Source organism: Anas acuta, chromosome 5 (genome assembly GCF_963932015.1).
Source record: "Anas acuta chromosome 5, bAnaAcu1.1, whole genome shotgun sequence".
NCBI classification, from domain to species: domain Eukaryota; kingdom Metazoa; phylum Chordata; class Aves; order Anseriformes; family Anatidae; genus Anas; species Anas acuta.
In genome coordinates, this window is record NC_088983.1 from 18498066 (window position 1) to 18517817 (window position 19752).

The window sequence follows — 19752 nt, forward strand, 5'->3', positions numbered from 1 at the left end:
ATGTTGCCTTGGCTTTACCACTTCATGCCTTAGTTTTAATAGTTAATGTTCAAGAACATGTTTGTAGTCAGTCTCTTGTGCTTGTTATTAAATGTTTTTCTTCCTTAGTGTAATAGTACTTGTAGTACAAGTCTCAGTGGAGGACAAAGTGGTAGTTTAATAAAATAAAACTTAGTCCTATCAGCCTTTAGCTAGAAGTGAGCAGTTGTAAAGCAATTGGTAACATTATGTGCTGCCTGAAACTCAACAAATTGATTGTTCCATCTATTGTTTCCTTATCCTAACAGTGCAACAGACTTTTGCAGCTATTAGATTTGTGAGGACTCACATAGCACATGAGATAGGCAAATATTTCACAGATGAGGAAGCTGAGGTAGGCATGGTCAGCAGTGTAATGACACCCATACTGTAGGTATGAGCTGAATTATCAGAGCTGAAATTAGAGCAGCTGATTCAGTCCCCATATCACTGGTACTGTCTTGAATCGTCTGCTGAGAAAGGACAAGTGAGTCTCCTTGCTTACCAGTTACTTGTAATCGTTTGTTCTCTTCCTCCAGATGCTGGACATCCCACGAGTGCTGGACATGTTGAGGCAGCAGAGAATGATGATGGTGCAGACTCTTTCTCAGTACACTTTTGTCTATGGAGTTCTCATTCAATTTCTCAAAAGCTCAAGACTTATATAATCCCTCCCACTTCCTAAGGGACACTGCAAGAGTTTACAGAAAGAAAATTACAGTTGTCCAGGCAGACCTGCTCTCACTGTTTTTTTCTTTGTATGATGAATCACACAGTTACCTTTTAGGGCTGGTATGTGACTGTTAAATGCAAGTCAATGTAACAGTCCTTGCAAAGCAGGATCTTCGCTGGACTAAATTCTTCCCATGTTCAGCTGCAGCCATATTAGGGAATGATTTTACTTGTACTGGTCTGGAGTACTTGGAAACTTTTTTAGAGTGGTGTTACATTGGGCAAAATAAATATCTTACAGAATGGAAGTACATGGCACAATTGTACTAACTTTATTTTTTTTTTTAATGTAATTAACTGTGCAAAAGCTAAAATCTGTGGATGCACATGGGGAGAGAAACCTGCTCCTTGGGAATGTCAAGGTCTTACACAGTTTCATTCTGCTTTCAGTTTTATATTTAGAGCACCTGTATTTTTTAAAATGAACTTTTGGTTTCCTCTGGTTTACTTTGCGGAATTAGCAGTTCTTACATACTTTAAGTGGTTGCTTTAAGGGCAGTTATTTTTGTATTTTTTTTAAACCAACTTTTTAAACAACATATTGTTTTCAGAGGAGAGGATTGACAATGCTTGAACTGAAAAATTGTGCGGAAAGTACTAGGGTAATAGGTAGTTGTAGAGTGCTGTGTAATAGAACTTACAGGTGAACGATCAAGTTAACTGTTGAGAATTTCCATTTGAGTAGAAGCAAGTTTACCTATGGAATTGTAGGCAACAAGCAGGGGAAAAATACTATAATTATCTACAAATGTCCTGGAAGGAAATGGATGAGAGAAAGTACATATTCAGTATTATTCATATATTTAGAGGACAGTTTGATTTTACTGGCTGAAATCAAAGTGGATGCAAATGTTTTAAGCACTTTTTTTGCTCTGTTATTTATGTAGTTAAACATAGAAACTATAATCACGTATTGTTTCATATGGTAATATGCCATTACTAACCTGTTATTTTAGGAAGAGCCTTTAAAGTTCATGAAGTGAGAGAACCAAAATTGGAGTAAGAAGGTGCATAGTGGCGCAGTGGGAATGATCCTGTAACACATAATGGAGGATGCGTGGCAGCTGTGATTGCTGGTTTGCACAGTGCAAAGATGACCATTCAAAATGTTCATGTTCCCGGTCAGGAGAGCCTTTAAAGCACTGGAAGTTTCTGTAGAATCCTTCAGATTATTTTGTTAGTGCTAGAACAGGTTTTGCTAGTGGTGGGCAGTGTTGCAATGAAGAATGTTCACAGGAGCTGTTTGAGAATGCCTGCAGAATGTAAGAACTCTTTGAGGTAACACTGGAGATGCGGGTATTTTGGTAACTGTACAGCTGGCAGTCAGTGCCTGTGGTGTGGATCTGAAGATGTCCTGCCTCTGCTAGTTATATTGTCCCTGACTATAGTGCGGGTCTGGTCTAATGACGGTATCCCTGAATACTCTTTTGTCTGTGTTTTTAAAACAGGGACAGTGTGGTTTTACCTGCCTTTTCAAGTGTTTTGAGATGCTGAGTTGAAAATCCCTATACAAAAGTGAGCTATTTGTTCTTAGATATCTGCTACAATTCCAAAAAAACTTGTAGCAGACCAGTCTGCAGGTGTGTTTAAATATTTATTTCTCATGATACCTGCTTAACGAAATGAAATGAGACTGAAAGTGACTTTTTTCACTGGTAAAATGATGTTATTTTTCTCTGACCTGCCTCAAGGGTTTGGAAACTATTATGAATAATTACCCCACCACACCCCCCTCTTCAAAACAATGATTGTCCTCTCAAAGCAATAATTAAAATAGTCATAAATAGGTTGCCTCAATTTCCTTTGTAATAAGCTACTTGTATATAAATAAGCGCAAGGTTCAAATGACTTTGTGCTAATATGTTGTTCTATAGAAATGTTCTGGTTTAAAATACACTGTAGCATTCAGCTAGTGCATTTGGTCGTCTTTTGGACAGTCCAAATTGTTCTACTTTCAGTAGCAGTAAGATTGAATATTTTAGATGGGGGAAAATATTCTTTCTGTAACTATGAAGTGCCTAGCAAGTATTAACTACCAGATGTAAAACTGGAAGGAACACTGCCTTATTCCAGAGGACACCAGCTACTGAAGACTGATTCTTATATATAGTCTTGCAAGCAAACCAATTTGATGCATCTGTGTTAAGTATCAGTGAAAGAAACAAAGATGTTTGTATTGTGCCCTGTGTTTAAAAACAGTTTGCTTTTTTTTATCTTTTCTTTTTTACCACAGTTCACCTAAGTCTTCAGAAATATTTTTGAGTGGAAAGGTACACTCTAGAATGTAGCTGGTACCATTTCTGAAGTTTGAACTGTGATCATAACACGATACCTGCAGCTTTCTATGAAATTATATATGGCCACAACTTCAAGCGACACTTTTTATCAGTTCGGAAGTTATATCAGATATAAAGCATTAAAAAGAGCAATCAAAATAAGCAATTTAATTCCAAACTTCTGTGGTGGCTTCTGAGGTGGGTGAGGGAGTAAGTCTTTTCTTTTGGTTACCTTTTTTGTCTTGCTGAGAGGAACTGAATTCTCTTTTAGAGGTGGTGAACCTCTAAAGAGGTAATTAGAGACAACCTCTAGGTGCTCTCTAATCTGGTAGTCAGTCTTGATATTTTTAAGCAATAACACTGCTACCTCCTCCACTTCAGCTTTCAGATCTTTCCATCAGCAGTGCATTTCTGCATCAATAGACTTGACTTTGTGTGAATTTTCCTACTGAAGATAGCAGGATTGTTTTTATATATAAGCATATGTCTCCAAGTGAGCTTTAAAAATGAGCAGTTTTTCTTCTGAAGACACCAAAAGAAATGAAACTCCACAACCTCCTGTAACAAAATTAATTTAAAAGCATTGTTTAGATTCTCAGATAACTTCTAAAAGAACATTCAGTTTTTAGCTGTTCTGAGCCTTGAAATGGATGCTTTTTACACCTAGTTGCGCTGCATACACTGTAAAGTGTTGGACTTTCTAAGAAAATTCATTGCCCAAACCTAGTCACAGCCTGAACTGCATGTGGATCTGTCTGTCAGAAGCTTAAAATTCCCCTATACACCTATCCATTTTGCCAAACGTGCTTCTGTTTGGATGGGTAAGAAACCAGATAATTATCACGTGAGATTTGACTTTTTTTAGTGGAAAAGTTGCGTGAAGCTATTCCTGAGGTACATGATGAAGAGCAAGATGTAGGTCTCTAGGAAAGCCAAAGTTCTCAGGGATAAATACAGGTGCTATAGTACTGCCAGGAGACGGAGTTGACTGTCTTGTGTGCTAGGTGGAAAATGCTTTTTAGAATCAAATTCTATGAAGAGTCAAGAGAAGAAGCTATGAATTGTAGTAAGGGCTTCTGACATTTGATTTCTGCCTTGTTTGCAATGAGGAGAGATTGTTTGGCCAATGAATCTTTGTATTCTTGGGCTCGCAGCTCTTCTCTAAAAACAAAATTCAAAGCCCTGTTGATTGTGAAGGTGATGCTGACTTAGCAGGCTTTGCTGTAGGCTGCGAAGCACGTCTCACTCGTCCTGTGACAGAATTGGAGCAGCATGTTGGAGTTCTGCATAGTGTTGCTGCAGCCCGCAGAACAGTGCTGTCCTTTTTCTGCTGCACGTAGGAATGTGGTCTCCATGAGCAGCACAACTTTTATGCCTTAGCATTACTCTCATTGTGCACAACTGAATGGTGAAAACTACAACTGCAGGCCACTATGGTTTAGGTTTATAAATGTAACTAAAAGCAGGTGAGCAAGGCAGAATTCCTGTAGCTTCTGTGGATGATGAAAAGTTGCTCTAAATTAATGTTTATATATATATATAAGTAAATTAATAATAAATAAGAGTAAAATGAGTGTTAAAATGGAAAAATTCTTGGCATTTTGAGGAAGTATGTATTTTTTGGCTCCTCTTGTAATCTTGTGCATCTTTTTATCTTTTTTTTTTTTTTTTAAGTGGATGACATTTGGAGCAGTTTTCTCCAAAAATAGCTTCTTAAATCCAATAACTAAGGCTACCAGAGGCTGCTGGTACATTTTTCTTGTTGGAGCAGCTGTTAAAGTTGAGTGGCTCATAGATTTCAATGGCCTTTGGACCAAACTCGGGAACTGCAGGGTTGTTTATCATACAAGTTAGCTGTGTAATGGGACCTCGGTTTTAATACCAGTAGCGTTACTAAAACCCTGGAATTAAAATAGTGAACTCATTACTATACTGCAATAGTTAGCTCAAATTACTAATTTAAAAGGAACAACAGTTCAATTGCTAATAATTCTATGCTTTAGGTAGTTGTTTTTTTTCCCAATATTTAAAACTCATGCAAAGACAGAGCTCAGTCCTGCAAGACACAAAATTCCCTCAGTTCTTCCTGATACTGTGGGAATTAAAAAATGCTTATTGCCAGTGAAAGTTTGAGCCTTTAAAGCATGAATATTCACATGTCTACTTTAAATTTAAATACAGATTACAAGAATTAACTGAAAGAATGCAGCAGGAATGTGCATACATGAAACTAGAGCATTAAAAGGAAAAGTAGCTGAGATAGCTTGGAAGAAATTCTCTTTTGAAAGTACAAAATGTTGGAACCAGAGAGCATGGATCTGAGGAATGACTGAAGGCATTTGGAGGAGGATTTGGAACATGTTGTATCCACAGCAGAACTGCTAGAAGGGTTTGATTCATATGGTATGTTTTTCATGGCATAGTAGGGTAAGTGAGCATGTAGTCATAGGTGTTATTTTTACAGGCTTTTTAAAATGTGATTTTTGAAACTCCAAATATTTTTTCAGAAGCTGTGTTATTTTTAAACATATTCTTTTCCAAATGGATGCAATGCAATCTGTCAGCTCAGTTTCTGTTTACTCATTAAAGGTCAGATTTTCGAACTGTGGTCTCTGGTTTTCCATGTGCAAACTGCAGGGCGAATAAGCATACATGCAAATTTGCACCAATAACTTCTAATGGATGCACGTTAGACTGTTTGGAAGCTTAAGTAATTTTGTGAATGCAGCTAGGTGTTTACTGCAGGTGTGAATTACACCAGGTTAAGGTTGGGTTGAGAATCAGATCCTTGAAATGTGGAATTTTAACATGTGCTTACAAATATGTTGCAGTGCAGCGTTTGCCATACACTGATATGAAAACTTCAGAGAATCTCTAATACTGTGGCTAGGATATGGGAAAATATCTTAAACTTTCAACAGCTTTTGCAAATATGTCTGTAAAAAAGATTTCTTATTAAGATCCTATTGGGGACCAGCTAACTTGGTGTGTTTTGCTGGCATCACATACGTTACCTTAAGGTCTACAAGGACTGTAAAAAAAAAATAAATCTTAATTTCTATGAGCATTTCAAAAAACAGTTGCTAAATGACCTTTGATTCTGTTCTTTGCTGTTTTCCACATGATGCTGCATTTAGTGGTAAAGAATAACCTCCAGTGTATTTGCTCTTTAGAAGTCCATTCTTCAGCTCTAACTGGGGAACGAAGGCAGAAATAAAGTGCAAAGATTTAACAGAGTTTACAACAGATCCAGCGTGTGGCAAGTTAGAGAGCAAGTCTGTAGACACCGTAATGTTGTTTTGTTTCAGATAGGTGGCAATCAATACTACCAAATTGTTACTTTTACAAGCACAGTTTCAGAAGGCGCCTCACCTTTAAAAAGGGAATTTAAATGCTGTTTTTCCATATGGAAATATTTAAGAAAAAAAAAATAGGGGATTTTGAAGTATTTAAAGACTTCGCAAACACTGTTCATTTTTAAAATGATAGGAAACTTGATAGGAAAATAACATGTAAAATCCTCCAGTCTGTCACATTGCTAATCCTGAATAATTCTGGCAGACAAGGTGTACATGCTGTCTCTTTGCAAAGATACTTCCTGAAGTTGCTTTGAAATACCCCAGATCCCTGTGTCCTCTTTATGGATGATCTGGGGAGAGACTTAGGTGGAAATTTTAGAAACTTGAACTTGCAGATCAGTATGTACACTCCTGCACATTGCTGAAATCTCTTCTATTGCCTAAAGCAAGTTGTGTTTGAAGTCCTTTCAGCAGCTGTGTAGGACTGAGTCCTTGCTATCAGAGCAATACAGGATCTGGCTCTGTTTTCTTCCATTTTTGTTTGAGTCAATATGCAAGGATTTAAATGGAACTTTATTTAAAAGTAACAACATGAATTTTCAAGTATTATTTTCTAGTACTAAGCTAGTGGTTAACACATCTATTTTTGCTGTCTTGCCACCAATACTGTAAAAATGTATAATCAAAACAGCTTTAATTCTTGTAAAACTGAAATTGGTTTGTAAAACAATGTACAAATTGTGTTTCATAGACAGAAAAGCTTGTATTACTGAATGTAATATATGTGAAATGAATATATAATAGTCTATTTTTGCCATGAAAATAAATATTTGAAGCAACTATGAGTTTTTATTGTTCCATTATTAAAAGAAAAATCAGTGAACTTTAATATTATGTGCAGCCTTAGCCTGGGACTTCAACTTCCATGCACAAAGACGTCATCCCTCTGTCAAAGCTTTGCAAGTGCTGTCCTGTGTTTTAATATGAAGATAAAACTTACACTGTCAGATACTAATGGTTCTCATCTTTACAGCAGGAAAGTTTTGTGACTGACACCCCATCATCGTTTTAGATATTTTTGCATTTTCAGGGACTTTTTTAGTACTAAACATTAATTTCTCTTTTACCTTTAAGCAGAGGAAGGATAAAAATGTTTCGGAAGTTGAAAAACTCATTCTAAAAGTAGGTGAGAAAAGAAATAATCTACTGCATACTAAGTATAATTGGAGCTGTTAACAATACTTAATAGTGAAGTTTTCTTCATTTTGTTATTGGTATTTAGTCAAAAAGGGAGGTGATACAAAAGGCACAAGATGATGGGTGAATTGTATAGTGGACGCTGCAATTGCACACCGGACAATTGTATACCCATTGTCTTTGCTAAACTTCAAATACGCTGCCTACTTACCTATTTCAGGAACTACTAGTATGTTAATAAAACTTTGTCTTCCAGGCATGCTCAATTTGATGGCATTAACCTACTAAAGGTAAGATAATAACTTACCAACCATCTGTGTACTTGTCTGATCAATTCCCAAGTCCTGGGGAATGTCCTGTGCAATGTTCAGCATGTGCAAAATGCTCTTATTTGGCATGAATTCAAAATCAAGAGGAAAGTGTGACTTCTCAGGGTCCTAGGCATATGGTAAAAACACTCTGATCAAAGCTATTATTTGTACTGGTTTTGGATATGAGGGAAAGGTCTCTTAGAAACCAAAATTTACCCTAAAATTACTCTAACCTTTTGGGCTGCAGCTGTTATTTTCCAGCCACTGTAAAATTGCCAGTGGAGCCTCGTGGTGGCCAGAGCTGGCTGATAGCAATTCTGGGGTCTGGCACAAGCAGCTGGCATGTTTCTTGGGTGGGAGCTCGAGGACTTGGTACAAGAGGAACTACAGGGAGCTAATAGGAGAAGTTCCTCAACCAGGTGAGACTCAGGAGAGCTGAAGTAGCTCTCATTCTGCTGTTAGGGCTGTTTAAATGTAGCATGGCTGTAGATAGGTGCAGTTTGTGTGAAACTCAGCAGTGCTAGGTACTAGCTGGAAGTTTTGTGTGTGACAGGATATGGCTTTGGTTTGTTTTTTAAACGCATTCCTTTTCCCTGAGTTGTCAATGACAACATATAAATTTGTGTTTTCTCTCTTCCAATATTGCCACAATCATCCCCAGAAGGCTGGATTCTTCATGAAGACAGAAGTTGCACAGCACCACAAAGTTGTTGCCAGTTTACCTCCAGCAGCCAGGGAACTGCTGGCAGAGGTTCACAATTCACAAGTATGATGTTACTGACGCAGGTACCAAAGGGGAAGCTGTTGCAGGAGAGTTGGAGGTGAGTGAGACCTGGATGAAGGATGGATGTTCATCAGCTCTGAATGAAGCAGGTACCCTGTGTTGCTGTAATTTCTCTTGGCTCTTGGGCAAGGTGAACCTTCTGTGGTCAGCACTTGCATGTACATGATGGCAGTGCTGTGGTTTCGGGGGAACGTAGTGCTTAGGGAAATGCTTGTTGTGATAGTGAAAGGCTAGTTCTGTCACTACTGCAATTGCTTTGAAGTAGCCTTGTTAATTCAAAGAAAAACCAAGAGTAAGTAGGAAATAGGTGGCCCTGGGACTATTTTATCACAAAACCCCTTTTGCTTTTACAGCCTCATAGCAGTGATCTGAAGATCTGTGTGACAGTCCTGCAGACAGATACCTACGTTTTAGCCAAACATCTGCCATCCCCAACATACCAACCAATACTGCCTTGCTTTTTCTGTGGATTTTAGGTATCTGCTGTAATAAATGAAATAACCAGAAAAGATTTGGAGGGCTTGCAGATGAGGTTTCTTAATTTAAGATTGTTAGTTCAGTTTATTAATATTATTATTATTAGCCATTTCTAAAATGACAATCATGTGCCTTACGTAAATTTAGAAGGACATCAAATCCTTCCACGAACAGACCTGGAATTATCATACCCAGAGGCAGATGAAGAATTTTCACTGGTGTTAAGTACCTATGAAGAAAGCCCCTGTCAAGCCTGGTTAATGCTGATAATCAGTGATTTGAGGGAACTGCATACTTCAGTGTGTGCATATGTGTATCTGATGTCTTCTGCCTACATACCATGCTATTCATGACTGACTGAAGCTGAAAATGTCTTTCCATTGTCAAAACCTTTAGCAAAAAACTTCAGGAAGGTTGAAGACAGTTTGTTTTTTGTTTGATAATGTTTAAGATATTATTATAACAGATTTATCAGGATTTATCTGAGTTTCCTGCACCATAACAATATAAAAATAATTTCATTTGCTCTCGGCTGACCATCTCTGAGTCTTTGTAAGTAGCTGGTGCTAACCCTGTATTTCAAAAATATGGGTTGTCTCTGGAAAGCCAGGAGCTGTAGGTCTCCATCACTTTACGTTCAATCAGTCACCAAATATTCACTTCTCTCCCTGAATTTTGGGAGGCAATTTAATTTGAAACTATAAATCTTAGGGAATTGTACTGCTTCAGTTTACCTGTTTAAGGAAGACCCATCCTTTCACTGACATACTATAAATACAAGGTTATTTTTATTTCCTTTATTTTATTTATTTTTATTTTCAAGCTCTCTTGAAGAGGTAGGCCAGCTACAATAATGAGCAAATTTGAGTGTTATTTCTTTGGGGATTACTTCTGGTTTGAAAAAGAGAAGTAGCAGCGCCCTGACCAAAATGAGACGTCTGTTTTCTTCTTCATAAGGAGAAGGGAAACACTGCATTAGCAGCCAAAATCAAAATGTAATTAGGAAAGAGGAAGAAAACAGTTGTTCATCAAATATAGAAACAAACTTAGATGGTTGATGAAGTATTTGCCTTCTTCCCAAGTTGCTCTTCAGCTTTAAAGGACAGAAGGAGCTGGTGCACAGCCACCCTAATCAGAAGAGCTATAGGAGGGCAAGCAGCAGGTATGAGGGGGTAGCTCTGGTGCACTGCTAAGAAGCAATCTGCCCAAGATGAGGAGCATTGCTGACTGTGCTCTCCCTGCACTGGGAGCAAAATTTATCCTTAGTGTCCTGGTGTTAGGAGGGCTGCCAAGGTGATTTTAGCACTTTCAGTGCATTTATGCCATCAAGCTGGAAGTAAGGTGCTCCGTTTGAGCGTGTTTTCAGGACAAAAGGTCAGCCTTATCCCTCTGCATGACGCTGGTATTTGAATAATGTCAAATAAGCAGAACTGAGGCTAATTTACATTGTTGAAGGAAACTGGAAATACTGCACCAATATTACCAGGTGAATTGCCTCGATCCCTGTGAAGGTGACTTTGACTGTGAGATAGCCTGGCCTGTTTCTGACCCGTCCCATAGCTTTGTGACTGGAGCATGGTGTCTGGGGGTGCTTCATTGTGGCAGGGGCTGGTCTCCCACCTGTCTGATGCTTCTTTGGGTAAAGGCTCTGACCACAGGGAGCTGGACATGAAGGGGATGTGCCCAAGAACCCTTTGGGGAGATCTGATTGTGCTATGAAGTGAACAAAACAGGCTCTGAGGAGTTCAAATATTGAAGAGTCCTGAAGAAAATGCATGCCATAGAAAGTCACAGTGGGGACCCTCAGAAGGCTACATGTGAGTTGAAAGCCCTTGTGCAAGGCTGGGAGATTCTGAAGTTGGGAGGGGAGGACACACTATCCACATTTGTTTCTGAGGAAAGGAAAGCAGATTAGAGCTTGAGGAGCTCTGCAATCTTTCTTTTACAATTCTTGCCTGAGATGGTTGTGTCCAGTGCTTGGGAAGCCCCATAGTCAGCTCCCAAACCTAAGCTGCCTGTGTCGTCTCTGGTCTTGCTTGTGCTAAACATCAGGAAAATGCAGGGTGCCAAATGCCTCCAAGCTGAATTTCTGGTTGTAGAGGCTACTCCTTGGAGGTCCTGTGAGGAATTCCTAGGCTGACAGGAGAGCTGATGGCCTTTGACACATTGCTTAGTTTCTTGTTTGGCATGCGAACATTCTCATGAGAGAAACAGATAGCTGGGAAGAGTTGGGGGTCACCTCATAGTTCTGTTATTCATCTCCTGGAATTGGCTGCTGCCTGCTGCGAGATGTAAGGTATGCTGCAGCCCTCGCACAGATACTGTAAGGGGAGTCCTACAGGCTCGCCGAATTCTTGGGATAACTGCGAAGAGCTCTGCACCTCGTGCTACAGATCACGCTGCCTGTCCCCTGTGAGAATGGGGCAGCATAGCTCTGCGGCCTGCCAGGCCGAGGTGGCGTGTGAGTTTCTCAAGTTTCAGATGCCTCCCTGCTCCATTTATGTAGCCTTTACTTGCCCTTCTCAAGGTCTAATTTCATGCCACCAGTGCAATAGGGCTGGAAGGACCGTGCAGGAGGCCGTGTGTACTACAGCCTGCATCACAAACAACTGCACGAAGTAACCCGTGCTCATTCCCAGCAGGGCTGTGTGTCCTGTCTCTCCAGCATCCCTCAGCTTTTGCAGGCCAGTCTAACAGGCTAAAAGATGAGATGAGAACAACTGAAACTTGTGTGTGTGCTTGCCTTGGTGTCCCACACACCTCCTGCCCTTTGCTCTCTGCCAAAATTAGTGAGGTGGGTGGGTTAAAGAGAGGAGTTCTTTTATGAGGCATGAAGAGAGAGCCCAGCCACTTTGGAAGCTTTCTACAGAGAACAATCCTGTGCCCAGTGGACATGGCATTCTTTATTTTAGTTCCCTTCACTTGAATTAACTTATCTTGTTGCTGCTCATGGGCTGCCTGACATCCTGAAGTCCTCATAGGTTTGCATCCAGGTGGCCGAGGTGGAGATGAGCTACAACCCCTCTGTGGCTTGAGTGATGAATTGCCATGGAAGTGAGAGCTGCTGCTGCTGCTTTCCCTTCCTGATGCATTCTCCCCAGGACATGTTCAGCTTCCGCTGGCCCAGGACCCACTTACAAGCTTTGAAACTGGATCCCCTGACTGGTTGTGACCCATGCAGAGTGCAAGGGCTGCTGCTGCAGTGGATTAATTTACCACTCACCTGTTTGCATATCAATTGCTTTGCTGCTTGGAATGGAAACTGTGGATTGTTTCTGAATGAAGCAGGTTTCACTATTGACAAAGAAAACAGGAAGGTTAGACTGCCAGTGAGTATTTAGCACGGTTGTTTTGGAGTGAGAAATTGTTATTTAAATCACTGGTTGCTGTTCTGTACCTAGTGATCTGCATCAATACCAGGTGGCAGCTCCTGACAGCAGGCCTGTCCATAGGAGGAGCAGGTTAAGTGCTGGGGAAGGGCCAGGAAGCACGGTTTGGCTCTAGAGCCAGCATGTAACTGCAGTGCTTGCTTATCAGCAGACACTCCTGCCTTTGATGGTCGGAAACTAAAGGGGGACGCCAGCTTCCCATAGCCAGATGCTTCCTGAAGTACATCCCGGGTTGCAGTCGTGTGTTTGTTCCCTTTATTCATTATATTGTTTAGGTCTCAAATGCTTTTGCTGCAGTGGACAAATGCAACAATACAGAGGAGGAAAAATTGTGGTAGCTCTAAAATGTGTTTGAGTGGCTGGTGTTAGTGAGTTCTCCAACTTCGTACATTTCATCCACTTCTACCTGATCGTAGTTCTTACTAATTTCATTAAAGATGGTTTAACTAAAGCTTCATTTCCATTTGGGTGTTGCTTGCAGGGTTTTTTTTTTGTTGTTGTTTTGTAGAAAACACTAAGACATCTAAGCACCTTTTTCTTTCATCAATCTTTATTTCAGATGACAAAAGCCCTGCTTTGCTTTGTAAATACGCAGAATCCTACCTTTGAAAACAAGCACACTGATGACAAAACTGTGGGCTTTACAGATAAGAGACTATTGTGTGAAAGAGTAGAGTAATAATAGTGAGCTTTTGGTCATCAGAAGAAAACTTTGATGTTATGCAGGTGTTTATCGCCCACATATGTCTGGGCAGAACTAAGTAGATCACAGCCACTGACTGCTACTAACAGACTGTAGTGGTGGTGCCGCTGCCTTGTTCTGCTAGGGCTTGTTCCAAGACCTGAGTGTAGCATCAAGTGAATGGAAACTCAAGTTGATGAGACTAAAACAACAAAAAGAAAAGTTTCCCCCAGCCCCCAACTGTTTTTTTAACTAACCCAAAATCTCAGAGAGAAAACAAAGCTCGCATTGTTGATTAATCTTACTGATGTGGGTCTGGCTTGCGTATCAAATTGCTTAAACAGCTTATGTTTGAAGCACCACCTAAAGTAAATGTGTATAAAAAGGAGAAAGTTTTAAGCCCTGGATAGCCTGATTTACTTCTGGCTCTATGGGCTAGATAAGCTAATTGATTCTGTATTGATAACACTTATCTAGAATGTTTTTCCCCGCTATCTGGTGGGAGCGGCTGTACAACCACAAACCCTGTCCCTTCCTGGGCTGACTGCGCCAGCTGCCAGGGCGTCGGGTGTGCGACCTTGGGGCTCTTTGTGGGTCTCCACATGGTATCTGAGACATGTCCATCCTTATGGTTGGTGCACACAGATGCTTTCTTCGTAAAAGTTCAGTTTTAATTAATTTATTTACTCTTTTACCTACCACCTACCCAGATAAAACATCACTGGCGTTCAGACATACAGCTCATCACAGGAAAACGTGGTCAAGAAACTGTTTTTATATTCGTGTTACTCATACTCCAGGAAATAACTGTGTCCTTATTTGCGCCTTTTTGTATGTTGAAGTCATCAGCACTTTCACTGCTGTGTTGTTTGTTTTTTAATTTTGACTTCTAATGTGAAAATCTTATTAATCTTTAATCAGACTTATGTTGACCACAAGCCAAAGTTTGCTGAGTGATAGGAAAAAAATTAATTCCATTATTGAGCAATGCTAAGAATGGAGGGCCCAAGGAGCCAGTGAAGTCATGGCAGAGGAGCAAAGAGGCTTTATATTTGGAGATGTCTAACTGCACTCTTTAGTTCTGTAGTTGTTTGTATATACAGCTGCCAGACCTAGCCAGTCACCCTGTGTTATTTTTTTTTCTCTCCAGTACAAACAGCAGTTCCCTACCTGCATCCCCCCTTTGGTTCTGTGGGGCAAGATGACAGGAGCTGCCCTGGGGATAGCAGAAGGGTTTCAGTCACTTATGATGAGGGAGAAACCCTCCCTGCACTATACTGAGTCAGTCCTCTGGCTGCGAATATTTTCAACGAGACAAGCTGTGATGGACGGATGCAAAATCCTCACATTATTTTTCCCACTTTTCAGGGAGCTGGGGCACTCAAGCTGCAGGCCAGATTTACAAGATAGCCAGCTGAGCACGGCAGATGAAAGGCTAGTGCCCATCTGCTCAGCCACAAGTACATGGCTGAACTAAAACACACTCTGCTGTCATTGTCAACAACTGTAATTTATTATCATGGCCAAGACAGCCAGGAAAGTGTATTTTCCTTTTTTTAAATCATGCACTATGCTGCAATGCTGGTGCCAGTGGCAGAAGTGTTGCTTTTGTTTGATAGGCTTTTGTTGAAGGTTCTTAGGAGTTGTTTTTTTTTTTCCTCAAAAGTTTGTGCTTCAAACGTAAATCAGTGTTTTATGATTACTGGAGCTACTTAACGGTGTGCTGCTGCACACAGCAATCAGTGACTTAGATTACTCGTCTTTTTGAGACCCTCTTGAGTCACAAGAGAGGCAGGTGGTAACAGCTGTACGTACAAGTGGATGAACTCTAACCATTTGGGTCTCTCCTTGGAAGAGCAGATTAAGACCACGATTAAGACATACTTGGGGAGAGGCTTTATCCAGTTCCTAAGGCTTCTTACAGTTCCTGAAATGCAGCAAGACAGTTTATTTCCTGGCCCCTCCTCAGGACTTACTGAGCTCATTCTGCAGTAATGTGAGTGCCAGGTAATAACTGCACTCTGGTTAGACAAAGAACTCTCAGCTAATGTTGTGCAATGCATGTGTTAATTTCAATTTTCCTCCGTTTGCTGTACAAGATGCCTGATAGGTCTCTTCTACTAGATAATCCTAGCTGTCAAAGTCCAACTCCATCTTTTTTCAAAAGCTCACTGCAGAATGCTATGCCAAGGTTGCCATCAATGCACAAAATTTAACTGTGCATTTTAGTTCTCTGCAGTGTCACAATCGTTAAGTCTTCATTTTCGAGAAATAAGAGCTGAATCAGGGATGAGGATTAAGTAGCTCAAGAGCTGTGTGTAACACAAACAAGCAAGCTGCATATTAAATGGCTTAAGAGCTGCCATATGCAGTAGCTAGAGATAAATGTCCTTTTCTGGCAGGAAATCTGACAGGGGGTTAAGCAAACAATACTGCAAAGTGGTTTTTTTTTTACATGCTGGTTAGTACAAGAAATAAGGCAATTTGGCTCATAGTGACGAAGGAAGAAGGAATCATCATCCAGCAGCATCGGAAAGAAATCCTTGTTTGGGACACTGCCTACTCACACTCATGCCTTATTTCATCCCAGGTAATACAAGGAAATAGCATGTTTCTAATGTTCTACAGGTATTGTAAAAGGAAAAAAAAAAGTATAAGAATTTCATGTTCCAGTGGGATTTTCATTAAACAATGGGCTGAGCACTAAGAGAAGAAAAATGCTGCCTTCTTCCAGCATGGACTAACAGTTCTCTCTCTGCCCCGCAGGTACGTAGTATGCCATTTTTTGACGTGGGTAAATTGAATTCTTGCAAACTGCAAAAATTTTGGATCCTTACAGAATGTACCACATTTGCAATAGAACTATCATCAGTTAATTTATTTGTTATAAATAAGAACAATAAATATTTCATAACTTACTCTTACAGCTTTCTAAAAATATACATCTTATCTCAGCATTCTCAAAAGTTAGTTATGGGTTGTACAATTATAGGCAAAATATACAAAATTTTTGTAGCTGACACTTTTTACCCTTTACAGTCTACATTAGTACAGAGACTAATGCTCATTAATTAGTAACTGATACTCTGCTAGAGAGACTTTATCTGTGTTTTAACAGAAATACTGAAGATAACCAATTTACTCTAACAAATGGCAGTTCTCTACAAAACTAGCTTTATTCCTATTTAACAGCTAAATTTTGGCTACTGTTATGAGTAGTCACGTGAGATCTGAAGGACCTCTGCAAAGTTTTCCTCAAGATCATCAAGTACCTTGGTGGCTTCCAAATCACTGTCACAAGTCAAGTTTAAAGTTGCCTCACATGAAGGTGAAGTGTCTGGGTCTTCAGATTTCACATAAGAGTGAGACTCTGCCTCAGTGTTCTTCATTTCAGCAACATCTTCTGAGAAGTCATCTTTACTCTGTGTCTCCTTTGAGTTTTCACTGCAAACTGGTGATTCACATGTGCTTGGTTCCTTTAATAATAAATCCATGGTCGTAAGGAATTCTTCACTTTTTGTAGCTTTCTTTTGCCTCTGACTTTTACTAGTCAACTCAGGCTCTTCCGCCATATTAAACTCTTCCAGGTCCAGTGAGTCCACAGCTTCCCAGTCCGTGTGGCTTTCCTCAGTGCTGCAACTGAGGTCTGCTTTAAGCACATCCAACAGGTGCCGCATCTTGTTCTAGGGTGTGAAGGAACAAGGGGTGACTCCTCTCCATCTGCCCAGAACTCAGGGCTCCATTCTAACGTAAAGAGATGGAAGCTGCTTGCAAATGGTTATACAGCAACAGGCACTAAATGGGGTTGACTGTTGTCAGTGTTTTGTGACTGTGCCTGACTCATGGGTCGTGGTAGATCAGGAGTCTGCAAATCTCTCATTGATAGAGAAAGATGCTCCCCACTGAGCATTCTGGATACATGTACCAGCAGCTTTCCTTTGTGCTTTGTAAGCATCACTAAAGTCACATACGGAAAGTGAGAATGTTACAGAGGCAGTACCTACCTCATCCAAGCGGCTCTTGTTTTCTTCTATATAACACTCAAACAATTGTTCCAGAACTCTACAAATAAAAATTAAACCGCTTAACAGGAAAGAAAGCATCATTTTAGAAGTCTATATGAACTAATGACCCTAGTTCTTGATTTTCACTTCTTAATGGTTCCACTCAGTTAAGATTGTTTCAATTATGCTCTGCCACAAAGAGGGCTACCTGGAGCCTTTGGACAGCAGACACTAACCATGGGGCAACTGGTAGCACAGCTCTGGGTAGTTTTGCTCTGTTGAAACTACACAGTGGGAGAAACCAATAGTCCAGTGGAGGTTCTGCTGTCATGCTGAAGCACCCACAGTGGCTGATAGAAATGTAAGTAAAGGGAAGGAATAAAATCCAGATTCAGAAAAAATCCAGAGACAAGTCCTCAGCCCTGAGAACCTTCTTCCATTGCTTACGAAATGGTGACAGGATAAGAGAAAATTTCAACAAGGAGGAAGTGTCCTGTGGCAACTAAGGTACACAGTCACAGGAACAGATTTCTAGAAGGTCAGGTGAATTTAATCTAGCTTACATTAGAAATTATTTATAAAAAAAAAAAAGGAGTAAGTGTAAAAATAATTTCAAGATAAGACATTACTGTAAAAAGAAAACCAGAGGGAGGTTGCTCTTGTAATTTCTCAGAATTTGATAGAGGCTTCTTTATCAGAACCAACAGGTTAAGTAAAAAATTTGTGACTACTACTCAAATCCACAAATTGTATAACACCTTGCTGTTTAATTATTTTTAAAAAAATCATCATTTAGTAACTGGTGAACCCTTGTCTAGAACAGTATGTAATCCTTACAACCCATGTTGAAGGTTGGATTCATACTGGTACAGGAACAAGGACAGAAGGGAATGGAGGATATATTGTGTGAAAGATTAGTAATTGAGTTTATTTTACATCTTGCAGAGTAAAATGATTTTGTCTTAGCATTATTATACATAGGCTTTCAGGTTAGTTTCTAATAGAGTCTGCATTTTATGGTACATCACAGCAGACTGAAGGAGATAACCCACAGAATTTTCCCAGTCCTTTTTTAACAAAGCAAAAAAGAAAAGGAAATAAAGCAAGAGCAAAGGGTAACTGGGTATTTATATATTCTTAAAGGCAACTCAATGATTACTAAAAACTACTTCCCTTTCTTACAGAGTTTCACATATTTCTGACATAAACTTGAAAACAACCATAACCTACCTGTTAGAAAACAGTCCAAGGTTAAGAATTTCATTTGTTACATCTTCAATGAAAGTTAAATATAAAAGGTCATCTTCCCTGGAGGAAGAACAGAAAAAACAATGTTAAATGTTTAAATATACAGACACCTATCAGACAATGCAGTACGTATGATTACCTTTATAGGCAATATTATTAAGAACATCATATAGATCTTAGCACCAACAGTCATTTTTCAAAAAGATCATTCTACCCAGACAAACTTAGCCCTTCATTTATTTTTAAAAATAATTTAAACAGAAACATGTACAATGTCACAATACTGGAAAGATCACTGCGGTGTTTCACATTTCTGTTATCCTCCTATTGTGGTATAAACTAGTAATGGGAGCTTCAGTGAGGAAACAGCCAAATCTTGGAAAGTATTTACAACCTGCTTTGCACTCAAGAAGAAAGGCACACAAACGAGGAAGAAAGTGTAATATGGCAGCCTGGTGATCTAAGTAAAAGGTTTCCAAAGGAGCTTCTAGAGAATCTAACTGCAACTTAAAACGTCTAGTACTCAGTGGGAGCTCAGAAAAATAGGTGCTTATTGACAGCCTCCAGTCCTTTTAAACAACAATTCTTTGATGTTCCAAATCCTCATTAGAGGTGGCTTTCACCACTGTGATTGTATTTCTTTTTTTTTTCTTTTTTTTTTTAAATCAACCAATCTGAATGGGACACTCTTCAAAACTTTTAAGTTCTGTTTAGAAAACAATCCACTCCCTTTTCCTCCCCCTCAGAAAAAAAAAAGGAAAATAAAAGATTTCAATATTGTTTCTCTTTCATAGCATCTTTCTAAATATCCCGACATATCTGTCCAAACAAGGTCTACAAAATCATTCTTAATAAACAGAACCAGACTTAATAAACAGAAAATATAAAAATGGGATACATGATTAGGCAAAAGCTGTCATCTAATCTGAAGATTGTAATTTTGGTCCCTTCTATAGTCAAAGAAGAAATGTAACTATAGATGACCTGTAATACATCCTTAAAGATAGGCAAGAACAAGCCTATATAAAGCATAAAGAAATTAAACACCTTTCCCAAGGTCACAGGGACAAAGCATTGGCAGTTTCTGAATACAACTCAAACCTCTTCAAATTGTCATCAAGTTTCAGAGCAGAAATTTAGTTAGAATGCCCCTCAACTTGACTTTTTATCTTACTAACATCTGCTTCAGACAGCTTTTAGTCCAAAAAAGAACTGGAAACATTTACAGTGTAGCCACTGGATAATAACAGTCTAGATCTTTCATTAACTATTTTATAGCAATTCATATCCACATCAGTGTTACTGTAGATTGCGAACAACAGCTTATTCAGAGTG

General features: G+C 39.5%; 2 protein-coding genes across 10 annotated transcripts in view; one reads left to right on the forward strand and one right to left on the reverse strand.

Moving 5' to 3' along the window:
* Positions 1 to 7165, forward strand: part of PTPN21 (protein tyrosine phosphatase non-receptor type 21) — a 42152-nt gene extending 34987 nt beyond the window's left edge. For 3 of the 4 annotated variants that reach the window (XM_068682996.1, XM_068682998.1, XM_068682997.1), the window contains one exon: positions 558 to 7165. In XM_068682996.1, the coding sequence (XP_068539097.1) occupies positions 558 to 686 (129 nt within the window). In that variant the 3' untranslated portion in view covers positions 687 to 7165. The remainder of the gene's footprint in view (positions 1 to 557) is intronic. The other variant, XR_011096914.1, reaches the window with a different exon arrangement.
* An 8863-nt stretch (positions 7166 to 16028) lies between these two features.
* SPATA7 (spermatogenesis associated 7) overlaps positions 16029 to 19752 on the reverse strand; it is a 43750-nt gene continuing 40026 nt past the window's right edge. For all 6 annotated transcript variants that reach the window (XM_068683006.1, XM_068683008.1, XM_068683005.1 and 3 more), the window contains 3 exons: positions 18400 to 18477; positions 17170 to 17227; positions 16029 to 16848 (listed from right to left, as the gene is read on the reverse strand). In XM_068683006.1, coding sequence (XP_068539107.1) covers positions 16375 to 16848; positions 17170 to 17227; positions 18400 to 18477 — 610 coding nt within the window. In that variant the 3' untranslated portion in view covers positions 16029 to 16374. The remainder of the gene's footprint in view (positions 16849 to 17169; positions 17228 to 18399; positions 18478 to 19752) is intronic.